This window comes from Eriocheir sinensis, chromosome 67 (assembly GCF_024679095.1).
Source record: "Eriocheir sinensis breed Jianghai 21 chromosome 67, ASM2467909v1, whole genome shotgun sequence".
Lineage (NCBI taxonomy): Eukaryota > Metazoa > Arthropoda > Malacostraca > Decapoda > Varunidae > Eriocheir > Eriocheir sinensis.
Window position 1 is genome coordinate 5,093,063 of NC_066575.1, and position 12,365 is coordinate 5,105,427.

Consider the following 12,365-nt stretch of genomic DNA (forward strand, 5'->3'; position numbering starts at 1 on the left):
TTTTCCATTGTTCTTTTTTTTCCTTTATTATCGTACCTTTTATTTATAGTTTCTTCCTCTGCCTTCTGTCCTATGCCAACTTTTCCTTGGCTTACTCCCTTCTCGCCCTCTGTGCTCTGGTAAGTTCCGCAGAGCCTCAATGTAATGATCGCACACATTCACCTATGACTTCAAAATGGCACATCTTCCTCAAAAGATGGTCTTCAGCAGGTAACAAAGCCTCTAACCAATGGCTGTTATCGCTGCTATAGTATTTCCACGTAAAACTGGCCGATGGGGTAATGGCGGCTGCGGGATTAACCTAGCCCCGCACCTTACCACACACTCTCAGCACCTCTCCCTTCCTCTGCAGCCACCACTACCCCATAGGCCAGTTTCACGTGGAAAATTATAGCATCGATCGCCGCCATTGGTAGCGATCAAAACAAACAAAACAACTGTGAAAGCGACCCTTATTTATGTCCCTTCAAGTTTAGCAAGCGCGCCAAAAAAAGACAGAATCATCCATCCTTTTTATTCCCTCCCCTCAGCAGCGTCTCACCAAGCCTCTTCCACCACAGGTTTGGTTGACAAGTGCCACAACAATCGGTCACTCTGCTCCAATGATTGCAAGTTCTATGAAGACATCCTTCGCTTCATATGCACCTGTCCAGACCACCTCCTCCTCATCAACACCACCACCTGCATCTACCCCAGTAAGTGGCTGTGTTGCATTTACCTGTGATTACCTGACCCACCCAGTTTGCCCCCCAGCAGGTAAAGCAGAAGGGGTCATACAGTCCTTCAGAGCAGCACCAGTCTGAAGTGGCTGTGTTGTATTTACCTGTGATTACCTGACCCACCCAGTTTGCCCCCCAGCAGGTAAAGCAGAAGGGGTCATACAGTCCTTCAGAGCAGCACCTGTCTGAAGTTAAAGCATCATGCCATTTGGTCTGAGGTTAATGGGCCATATTTTCAGACACTTTCGATTGTCACAACTAGTTTCAAAGGTCAAAATGGGAATCAGTCGGGTTGTATTAAGTGTTTCTAGGTTCATGGTACACAAGAAGGGTCAAATTACCATGCACCAGGGTCATAAAACTACCCCTGGAAATGCCCAAGACTCCCGTGAAAGCCTTGCCAAATGTCTACGCCTGAGTGCTGAAATGTTTAAGGTTATAATCACCCCCCTCTCACAATAGCAGACAAATAAATCTTCAAAAATGAGTCACAAAAATCCTAAAATCCTCAAAAATATACTCAGAAGGCAAATAAATCAGACAAAATTGATGGGATAATAAAAATAACTTGACAAATAATCACACAAAATTCATAATAAAACTTCAAAACTAACTTTAACCTCCCCTATCAACAAAGGTGTCAATCCTGGGAGGTTAAGAATATGTCTATCAGCCTTTACCATGGCACCACTCAGCCCTTGTGATCACTCTTTACACAACTTAACCTGGTTCAGTATGATAAAGTAAAATCCCAGCTGCGGTAAGCCCTCACCCTCTGGTCTTTGGTCATCAGTTCTCCAGAATACATAACAAGGCTTCCAGATCATGTGGCTACCCTTGTCTTGCTGTGCTGGGTGTTAAGTCATTTTCTTGCAGTGTTTCATAATGCATGTTTGTGAAGTTCCCCCTGTAAGCTCATGATTTGCTGCATGTGTGTGTGTGTGTGTGTGTTCAGGCTTAGAAAAGTGAATTGTCTTGCATGCTGGGTCCCTGAGGAGTGTTTGGTGATGGTGCTTGGAATGGTAGTGTATCATGAAGGGTCTTGTCATAGTCTGTTCGCCCTAAGGTGAGAATGTAACGCCCCTGACTTTCCACTTTACCATACCTCCACATAACCACTGCATATCACAAAACACACGGGAGTTTTACCGGTGCAGGGAATCAAACCCATGACCAGATAGATGGGAAAGCCACTCCTTAACCAGTTGGGCAAAGAGGTATCCCACTGGCAGAGTGAGTTTGGGAGGCTCTCTGCATCAATCACTACTAGAACACATCACATGAAAAGCTTCTTACCAGTGATGGAGGAAGGGCATGGCTGCTCTTTTGCTGGTAATTGGTTGACAGCTAATTTGACAGGGGGCTTCGTGGTGCAGTGGTTAGCACACTCACCTCACAACCGAGAGAGCCCGGGTTCAAATCCCGGGTGAAGTGGAAAAATTTGGGCGGCTTTTCCGATACCCTACGCCCCTGTCCACCCAGCAGTGAATGGGTACCAGGTATTAATCAGGGGTTGTGTCCCGTCTCCTGGGATCTGTTTCCTTCTCCTATAATTCCTTCCCCTCCTGTCTCTCTCCGGCATATGACCACAGATGTTGCGCCGACTAAACAAAACTTTAATTTCCAGCTAATTTGATGAGGTGCCTACTCCCTATACTCGTCACTAGATTAACCTAACCATAGTGTGCTGTAGTTTCCATTTGCCCAACCAGCCAATCCCACAAATCCAGGTGGAGTCAGGTAGGAGGGTAGCGAGCAGGGACTTAATTCCTCTCTGGCACATTCTCACCTTAGGCTGAAAAGGGTACAGTGACGTGTTCATGGGGTGCTGGAGGTGAATGGTTCAGCTTGGCATGTTCTGACTAATGGGATTCAACAGTTTCAGGTGTTTATATTGATGGAATGCTTTTATGGGGTGTTTGCTGTGGAATTCTTCTATCAATTGCCTCTTTTGGTTGAATGGAATGGAATGGCAATATAACATGGAATGCTTAATGGGTTTTTTTTCTCTGTGTTTTTGTAAGTGTTTGTGGTGTGTGTTTGAGCTGAAATCTTCGGTCGGTATTTTCAGACACCTCCGCCTCTCACACCCACTATTTACAAAGGCCGGAAAGGAGGTGAATCGGGTTCTAACGAGTGTTTATTTATGTTCATGGTCCAGAAAAAGGGTCAGACTACCAGAAGGGTCATAAAACTACCCCTGGAAATGCCCAAAACTCCTATGAAAGCCTTGTCAAATATGTGTGCTGAGGGGCGGAAATGCTTGATGATATGGATCCTTGTGCATGAGGTGTTCAGGGGTTAGCAGTGTCTGAGGACTGATGGGTGTTGCATGTTTTACTGAGGCAGCGTCTGAGAGGGAATGAACCTTATGCTCTGGCGACTTGGACTAATGCTATCTCTCTCTCTCTCTCTCTCTGCCCCAATAACTCACAGGTAACACAACCCCAGGTCCCTCATCATCAGCTACAACCACCACCACCCCTCCCCCCAACACCACAACCTCATCTCCCATCACCACACCACCACCAACCACCACTACCCACAGCAACACCACAACCACCAGTACCCTTAACACGACACAGCCCACCGAGCAACCTTACCCCGAAACCACGACAGAAATGGAAACTACACTAGAGAACGCCACAGAGACCACAGCCACCACGATGCAAACTGAAACCACGTCTGAGTTTGAGACCACAACAGGCCTTTACAACTTCACAGAGAGCGTTACCACTCCAGAAACAGACCCAACGACCGAAGTGGTGGCCGCAACTGAAACTAAGCCTTACGATACAACCACTTCCGTACCAACTGAGGAAGAAACCACAACCGAAACCACCATAACGCCTGAAACAGAGATCACAACGGAATGGGAAATCACGACAGAGGCCCGAACTGAATCTAACACCACCATCACTACCACCACCACAGAAACGGCCACCATCACCAACACAGACGCTACAACAGACGTGGGAACATCAACAACGGAAACCGAATCATCCGCTGAAACAGAGACCACAACGGACAGGGGCACTGAAGCCACAAGAACCACAGAGAAAACAGGGACCCCAACAGACATGACCACTGAAACCACAAGAACTGCAGAGAAAACAGGGACCCCAACAGACATGACCACTGAAACCACAAGAACCACAGAAGCCACAGAAACAGGGACGTGGGTGACAGATGGAGGAGAGCAAACTAGTGGCAAAGAAACAACTTACAAAACAACTATGGAAATTGGAACAGGGGTCACAGACGGTACGGAGACACTTCAAGAAACCACCGCACCGCACTTCACCACCAGCAACCAAACTACCGAGCCTAATACTACCCCTGAAGGACCAATTATTACCACTGAAACAACGGACTCACAAACACCAGAAGCCTCAACCACCCTGGGAGGAACCGCCACAACTGAAGAGGATTCAACACCAACAGAAGAACCTAATTCCACCTTTCTCGGAACATCCACGACGGAAACTACCGAAACGCAAACCCTAGAATCCTCCACGGCCGCTGGCAAAATATCCACCTCTGATAAGAACTTGGTTAGCAAGCTTATTTGTTCTTTCTTTGGTTACTGCCCTTGATCCCTGTCCGTTATTATAAAAAAAGGATACACACAGACATCACCTCTGGCCTTCGTACTGGAATCTTCATAAGTTTTCGTGACCCACCAAACAGAAAGCAAACTGCAGCTTCAAAAATCCTGGCGCTAAAATGCCATACCTTCCAAGACATGACGGGGGAAAATCAGCCCCAGAATTAGCCTTTTGATGAAATGATTGAGGGGAAAAGTAACAATGGACAGAAAAGTTCCCCTCCTCAAAAAACGAGAAATCCACATCCTAAAAGTGTTCCTTCCTTGACCCGGTACCAGCGACGAGCCAAATTTGTGGCTTTACCGTGTAGCAGCGACGGGCCAAATTTGTGGCTTTACCGTGTAGCAGCGATGGGCCAAATTTGTGCCATGATATAAACTCCCCAAAATAGATGATGCATAAACTGATCACAAATGCTTTGATATATATTATGAAATGGTTTGTGTGAGTGATGATTTTTTCTCATTTTTCTCGCTTAGAGGGACCATTAAGAAACATGATCCCCGCTGCTACTGGGTTAATATTCTTATTCAAATGCAGTATATATGTATTATGGAACAACTATACTGTAACTTAGAAAATTCATAAAATTCATATTAGAACTCAAAATTGATAAAAAAAATGCTAGTAATATGTAGTTAAGAAAAGACAACTTAGATAAAAAAGAAATTATTAAGGGAAAAGTGTAATGTTTAAGTATGATTCAATATTTCAAGTAATTAAATGACACACCTCTGTGAACAAATGCCGAACGTAGAGGGCAAAAATCCACCAGGAAGGCCAAGGAAGATGTGGAGAAAGGTGGTGGAGGAAGATATGAGGAGGCTGAACATCACAGAAGAAATGGCTATGGACCGGCAACAGTGGAGGAGGCTCATATCCCGTCCAACCCCACCATAGGGAATAAATGGACGTTAAACGATGATGATGATGATGATGATGTCACAATAAGTTAAGGCGCTAAAAGTGTTACCCAAACAAAAAAGGTAACAGGATGAGAAGAGTGTGTGGGAGACCAAACTATTAGATCCTTTATATGCTGGACATAATACAAGCTATAGTTTGTGCTTTCACGGATCAATGGAAGCTAAAATGTGTGTCTTTTTGGCCGGTGAGCAAACATTGATGTCGTAGGTTTTGACTTTATAAAAGGAAGTTATTTGGTTATGGATGGATCAGATGGGTAGGCGGTGGCTGAGTGGTAGCTTGCTGGGCCCACATTCACCGCGTGATGAACGATGCGGGTTTGAATCCCCACGCTACCACCTCGGATTTTTCAGTCACCGCCGAGTGGCTTAAAACTACCCACATGCTGTCCTGAAGACCACTCATCAACCTGGACTCTAGAGGAAACCGTCCAAGTGAATCAAGAAGGAGTTCCGGGGGGCAGCATGAGCCAAGAGAAGATGGCGCCACTATAAACACTTGCCTGCGCCATGACGAGCTGGGGCTGACTACCATCCAGGCCCCTCAAGAGAGCCTACCGGCGCTATAGGCATACACTTAAAAAAAAAGAAAAAAAAAAAAGAGAGAGAGAGAGTTGAAGGCAAGGTGACTGATGGGCACGTGTCACACCTTACAATCACACACCAGATCCAGCCACATCAGTAACAACAACAACAACAATATCAGTTACAACAGCCTTCATGCCAGCACTTACCATCATGCCACATTTCCCAGTTACTGTTTCACAAGCTGGTTGAGTTCCGAGCAAAAACACATCCACCGGTCAACTCTAGCTCTCTGCCCCAAAATGAAAACATGGGGGGCACACACACACCAGACCACCAAGAGGCCTGTGCTGGAAAATAGTCAACTCCTTCCTAAGTCTTGTGTACGAAGGAAAAGTATGTTGGGAAAGTCCTTTGTCCTGGAGTGACTAGTGTAGTGCCACGGTGACTAAGCCTGTTGGGCGAGTCTCCCATAACTCCCTCTGCCAGTGGGTACCTCTTTGGCCGACTGGTAAAGGAGTGGCTCTCCCATTATGCTGGTCGTGGGTTCGATCCCCGGCGTCGGCAAACCTTAATTTCCTTGTCTGGATTAATTTCTCGTGTGTTTCGTTACATGCGGTGGCCGTGTGGGAGTGGAGAAAAGAGCAAATCCTGGCATTTCACTAGTAATGGCCGAAGGTGATGAGGATGATGATAAAAGAAGAAAAAACTGTGCAGTCATTATCGGAATGTCCTGTCATCAAGCACTCCCAGAAAGGATAAATGTGAAGCTGAAGTCACTAACATTTTGCTTACAAATGAAGAAAACATTACCTTAACACTTGTGTGGAATTTTGTATTTTGCACCTGTAACTTAACATAATTACCAATTGCAATACAAAAAAGCAAAGTTCATGCTGAAAAGACCGAAAACCCAGTGTGTCAAATCTCTGGCAGCCCTCCCCTGGTTCTGGTCTCTGTGTCTTTTGTGTAATAGGTGTTCAAATCTGACTGAACAAGTGAATCATCTGTCTATGTAAGTATGTGTTTCATCTCCAAGACCTGTGATCACGGCACCACCACCACCACCACCACCTCTGCCCCCTTTTTATACACCACTGTGTAAACACTAACCACCCTGTTATTGCCACTGTACTGTTGATGTTCCTGGAGCCAAGCTTGTTGTTGATGTTGCCTAGTCCTTTGTAGTGACATTGTTGACATGGACCATACTGTCTCTAGTACTGTGCATTTAATGGGTGTACTTGCAACCATGGATGTAATGTCCCTTAGCTTTCTCTCTTTTAAGACCTTGAAGAAGTATGTTGGATTTGATTCTCTTTGATGCTCTGTAACTCCCAGCCCTACAGCCACAAGCACTTCTATGCAAGCCTTAATTTCCAAAAGCCTTGACAGGCTTGGAATGTATCTTTTTACTATAGATGGTCCTTGATATTGTTTTAAAACAGTTTAGTCCACAGCTTTAAGTAATCATCATTATTTTTCCACAGACCAAACAACTACTACCTCAACAACTGAGGTTTCCATCAAATCCGACTTCAACCAAATCCTCCAGAATGCAGGCGGTGCCACCCTGGTGAGCATCAAGCAGGAGGATATTGGAATAGGCATTGAGGCACCACCAACAGAGGAAGAGGAGGAGGAAGAGACAGAAGGTGACACAGAACCAAAGCCAGAGGATGGAACAGTAGATGGAACAGCTTCTAATGTCACCCTAAATGCCACCTCAGAAGAACCACCTCCCACCAATGCCACGGATGTGACCACAAGCACCACCACCAATACTACCACCACCACTATGACTCCTGCATCACCAGGCTCCAATGAAACAGTCTCTGAGGTCAGCTCAATCAATGCGACAGATGTCACAAACATGACGACCACAACCCCTGCCACCTCGGAAGTGCAGACCAACACTACAGGTAACGCAACGATCACCGAAGCCGTGCCCGGCCAGGAGGAGCAGCCAGCCACCACCACCAAGAAGGCAGCATCTGAAGAAGTGACTGTCAGCCCTGAGGAGCCAGAGCAGCCAGGCGGTGTTGATGTTGCCAACACAACAGTTACAAGTGAAAACACCACGGCAGTGGATGCTGCAACAGAACCTTCCTCTCTAAATGTAACGGCCGTGACAAGCGATCCAGCATCAGTCACAACCACAACGGAGCACAGTACTAAAGAAGGGGAAACAGGAACCAAACAGGAAGAAGGAACATTTGACGAGCTCCCCGTTCTTGAAGTTGTGACCAACACAACCCATCACAGCAACATATCCATTATTATTAATGGCACAGAGTATGAAGTGCCTCCACACTCATTGATCAATGACAGTTCTTTGTTCCCAGAGATTTATGTGTCTCCTGGGACACGTCTGGAGGACATCAAGTCCTTCACAAACCTCCCCGGCAAGAAAGTCATTATCCTGGACCTCTCGGCTCTTCGGCCCGGAGACTCACCCGGAAATGTTGGGTTGCAGGAAATGGAGGAAGCTATGGGTGGTGATGCTGCTATTCCTGATGAGAAGCAAAGTGGCACAGCTGTAGAAGAAGAAACACTCTCCCACAACACCACATCACCCCCACCTGATGCTGCCCCTCCAGAGGCTGTGAGTGAAGCCTCAAGCACGGTCACAGCTGCGAGTGCTGTCACAGAAAGCACCACCACTCAGGCAACTGAAAAACCTGCCGTTGTTGTAAATGCAAATGAAATTCCAGCCCACGGAGACACTGTAGAAAGTAAACCTGTGGAGGAGGAACTTCTTAAAGAGGTGGTGACCATTCCTGCTGTTCCTTATGAAGGCAATCCAATCTTTGCCAATAAAACACCCCCATCTGTGAGAACCACCACCACCACCACCACCACCACCACTACAGCATCTCCCTCTACCACTGCTGCCCCAACCACCACTACTGCTACCCCCACCACCCCTGCTTCACCCACAACTCAGGTGCCTGCAATAGAAGTTAACAATGTTACCCAAGCTGCCAGCACCACCACCACGCAGGACTACGACACCAAGGGGGAGGAGGCCCCGGTTGACAGCCACCCATCAATCTTTGACGCCATCTTCAGCGCCAGCTCTGATCTCAGCAGCATGAAGGGAAACACCACCTCAGATGGTGATCTTTCCACCACCACCACCACCACCACCACCACCACCACCACAGCTGCCACCACCACTACCACAGCAGGAAGCACCAACTCCTCTGAGACACACCACTCAGCTCCCTCAGAGGCTGAGTCCAGTGTGTCCTCCAGTGATTCAGCACCCAAGGTGTTGTGTAGTGAAGGTGAGTCATTCTTGACCTCACAGGAGTAGTTACTCATTTAACCAGTAGCAGTGACGGGCCAAATTTGTGGCTTTACCGTGTAGCAGTGACAGGCCAAATTTGTGCCATGATATAAACCTGCCAAAATAGATGATACATAAACTGATCACAAATGCTTTGATATATATTATGAAATGGTTTGTGTGAGGGGTGATTTTTTTTCATTTTTCTCGCTTAGAGGGACCATTAAGAAACATGCTCCCCGCTGCTACCGGGTTAAATTGTCACCTCAAATCATTGGTTGGCTATTGTTTTAATGTTACACTTGAACGGTCATCTCAGACCAGCATCCACTGTATTATTGTTGGTTGTTTCGTGACTTGTAGTGCGTGTCTGCCACACACTACTGCACCAGCACCATATTGTGATGTGTACACTATATACCATACAGTGCAGACTTATACCATTATGTAAGAACCCTAAAAGGTGTGTTTACCACTGGTGGGTCTCTCTCTGGCTGCACCATAAGGGCCGCTGAGCACTGCCCAAGGCCTTGATGAGGCATACAGATAATTCAACACTCAGCGTCAAAGACTCTCCTCCAGTTTTTCAAGTCTTATTTTGAGAAATGTGTCTTAAATGCCAACAACTATGGTATTAATTTTTGCAGCTTTCACAAGAACAGTCACATCAGACTAGTAATAACTTCATGTTGTCATCTGCCACACATGACTCGCCGCCCCATGCCAGTAGTTATTTATTGTTTGCATCTGCAGGACACAAACTCTTAACTCAAACCAGTAAATATTTATTGCTTGGACCTGTTATTTATGAACATTTATCCACATCCTTGTATTAACACGTTTATTGAACACCACAGACCAGGTGGAGTGCACCAATGGCACCAGTCCGCTGGGTCGCTGCATCCCTCGCAGCGCTCGCTGCAACTCCGTCATGGATTGCACCGATGAATCAGACGAGCTTGACTGCAAAGAAAACAACTGCTTTGGCAACTTCCAGGTATGAGAGGGAAATCTTCTCCCTTATTTTGTCCCAGAAAATTGAGACAAAACAATAATTTGTGCTCACCTCAACATTGAACATGTATATTCAGATCAATTTCTTGATGGGTTGTCTTAATGCTTTACCTTACAAATCTGAAGCCTCACAACCATAACATTAATTACTGTCATAACATTAGTGTCTAGGCTGATGTGTGAGCCCAACCTCTCCTCGCCCACAGTGCCAGGACGGGGAGTGCATCGAGCGGCTCTACGTGTGTGACGGCGTCACCAACTGCCGGGACGGTGACGATGAGCTGAGCTGTGGTGAGTACAGGCCAGGTGTTGCCGGCGAAGAGTGATACAAAGGTGTCAACAATGGAGGAGATAACAAAATGTGCTTCTGATGGGAGTTAAGAAGCTTGAAGCTGGTGAATGTGATTCAATCAGAGAAAGAAAGAGAGCTCTGTCAATGTTGTGTATGAAGTGACCTCTTAGAAATGACTAAATGAAATCTAGGATATCATAACAAGTATCATGAGCCAAGTACTCCAAGTTTAAACATTTCATTGTAATTCCTCATCTTTCATCTGACAGAGTCTTGGGAGTGTAAGGAGGATGAGCTCAAGTGCGGCGGCGGCGCCCCCTCCCCGTGCATCCCTCTCTCCCTGCGCTGCGACGGCCAGCCGGACTGTGCCGACCATTCCGACGAACTCAACTGTACCGAGATGTGTCCCGGGGACGAGTTCCGGTGCAGGGAGGGCTGGTGCATCCCGAAAGCACGGACCTGCGATGGGCGGCCTGACTGTCACGCAGGGGAAGACGAGGAGGACTGCGGTGAGTGTCAGGCTGTGGAGGTGTGGCTGGAAGGTGTGAGGGTCAGGCACTAGGAGCAGTGTCAGGGCCAGGAGGGGCTTGGGGGAGCTTAAGCTTCCAAAATTCTTCTCAGCTCCTCTTAAAGTTAAAGGTAAAGTTGGGGGCATGCACAATAGCTGCACGCAGCCTCAGTGCTCATCTTGGTCACATTAACCCTGGCTGGCCTGTCAGTCCTGAACCCCTTCATAACCAAAGGATTACCTGTACTTGGAAGCATATCACTGGCCATCTAACCTCATGAGAAATTATGAGAAAACTTGATCTTAAAGAGAAGATGATGAAGACGACACTACTTGAGGCAACAAGGAAGTGCTCCTTGGCCTCCTCCAAAATACATCACTGAGATGCCTCTGTTGGGAAGGATGGTGGACAGGACAGTGTTTGCAGCAGGTCTGGAAGGAATGCACTGTAGACAGAATGAGTCGTAGAGCTGAGGAGGCACTGTGCCATAAGGGAAAGGCATCATGTTTATAGGATAGTTATTTTTTAAGAAGTCACAGATACAATAATTAAAAGATCTTCAGAATTTTTTCATTACAGTGGTCACCACACATGTTTCAGAGTGTTCTGGGCTGGACGAGACCCCGTGTGACGTTGGCGGGTGTGTGCCGACCTTCCAGCTGTGTGACGGCCTGAGGCAGTGCAATGACGGCTCAGACGAGTGGAACTGTGTCAGGATTGACAACAGGACTCGCCAGCTGGAAGTCAGGTAGGCTAGTGCTGAATTTGTGTTTGAATTGACAGGCAAAAGCAAAAATACTTTCATGAGTATTCTATACAAACTTATATTGTTTTGCAACATTATTTTGCAATATTTAAGGTAATTTAGCTCCTATTAATCATTTTAGGAAACATGCATTACTTGCAGAAAACATGCATTGCCTTGCAGGCAGAACTAAAAATGGTTATTATTTTTTTCATAAAGCAAAATCTTTATCCCAGATTTGGGTAACAGCCAAGGTGTTTGTTGACGGGCATCTGGTGCCTTGTAACCTTTCAGGAGCGGGAAGAGCCGGTGGAGTGCAGTGTGTGGCGAGGGGTGGACCACTCAGTGGAGTGACCTGGTGTGTGAGTTGCTTGGCGCTGCATACTCAGTCAGCACAGAGGTTAAGCGTGTGGCGGAATCGGTGCCTCGGCCACGAGTGAAGCTGTCACAGAAGACCGTGCTGGGTGCTGACATATCGCTGCAGTACGTCCTCAAGTCTGACTGTTCCAGCGACAACCTGGTGCACCTCTCCTGTGAACATCACTGTGAGTCCCAAAGACACTGGCAGGCTTTGTGCTCCTTTTTGGCTCATTGATTGTAATGTTCTTATGCCCCATCATTCTTAATCATTATAATTACTTATTCATCATCATAGCTTACATTCTACTCCAGTAAAGCCATTTTGCCAAGATTGCTAGATCTTAAAACCTTATCTTTTCCTGCAAAGACAAAGAG

The 12,365-nt window shown here is 46.6% G+C and overlaps 2 protein-coding genes across 10 annotated transcripts in view; both read left to right on the forward strand.

Moving 5' to 3' along the window:
- Positions 1-7,259, forward strand: part of LOC126987968 (integumentary mucin A.1-like) — an 88,417-nt gene extending 81,158 nt beyond the window's left edge. Inside the window, exon 2 of the mRNA XM_050845656.1 lies at positions 2,219-7,259. Within this exon, the coding sequence (XP_050701613.1) occupies positions 3,341-4,315 (975 nt within the window). The 5' untranslated portion in view covers positions 2,219-3,340 and the 3' untranslated portion in view covers positions 4,316-7,259. The remainder of the gene's footprint in view (positions 1-2,218) is intronic.
- Positions 1-12,365, forward strand: part of LOC126987966 (mucin-19-like) — a 207,597-nt gene that overhangs the window by 191,114 nt on the left and 4,118 nt on the right. For all 9 annotated transcript variants that reach the window (XM_050845640.1, XM_050845638.1, XM_050845646.1 and 6 more), the window contains 7 exons: positions 561-695; positions 7,269-9,068; positions 9,928-10,067; positions 10,291-10,375; positions 10,646-10,885; positions 11,486-11,633; positions 11,925-12,175. In XM_050845640.1, the coding sequence (XP_050701597.1) occupies positions 561-695; positions 7,269-9,068; positions 9,928-10,067; positions 10,291-10,375; positions 10,646-10,885; positions 11,486-11,633; positions 11,925-12,175 (2,799 nt within the window). The remainder of the gene's footprint in view (positions 1-560; positions 696-7,268; positions 9,069-9,927; positions 10,068-10,290; positions 10,376-10,645; positions 10,886-11,485; positions 11,634-11,924; positions 12,176-12,365) is intronic.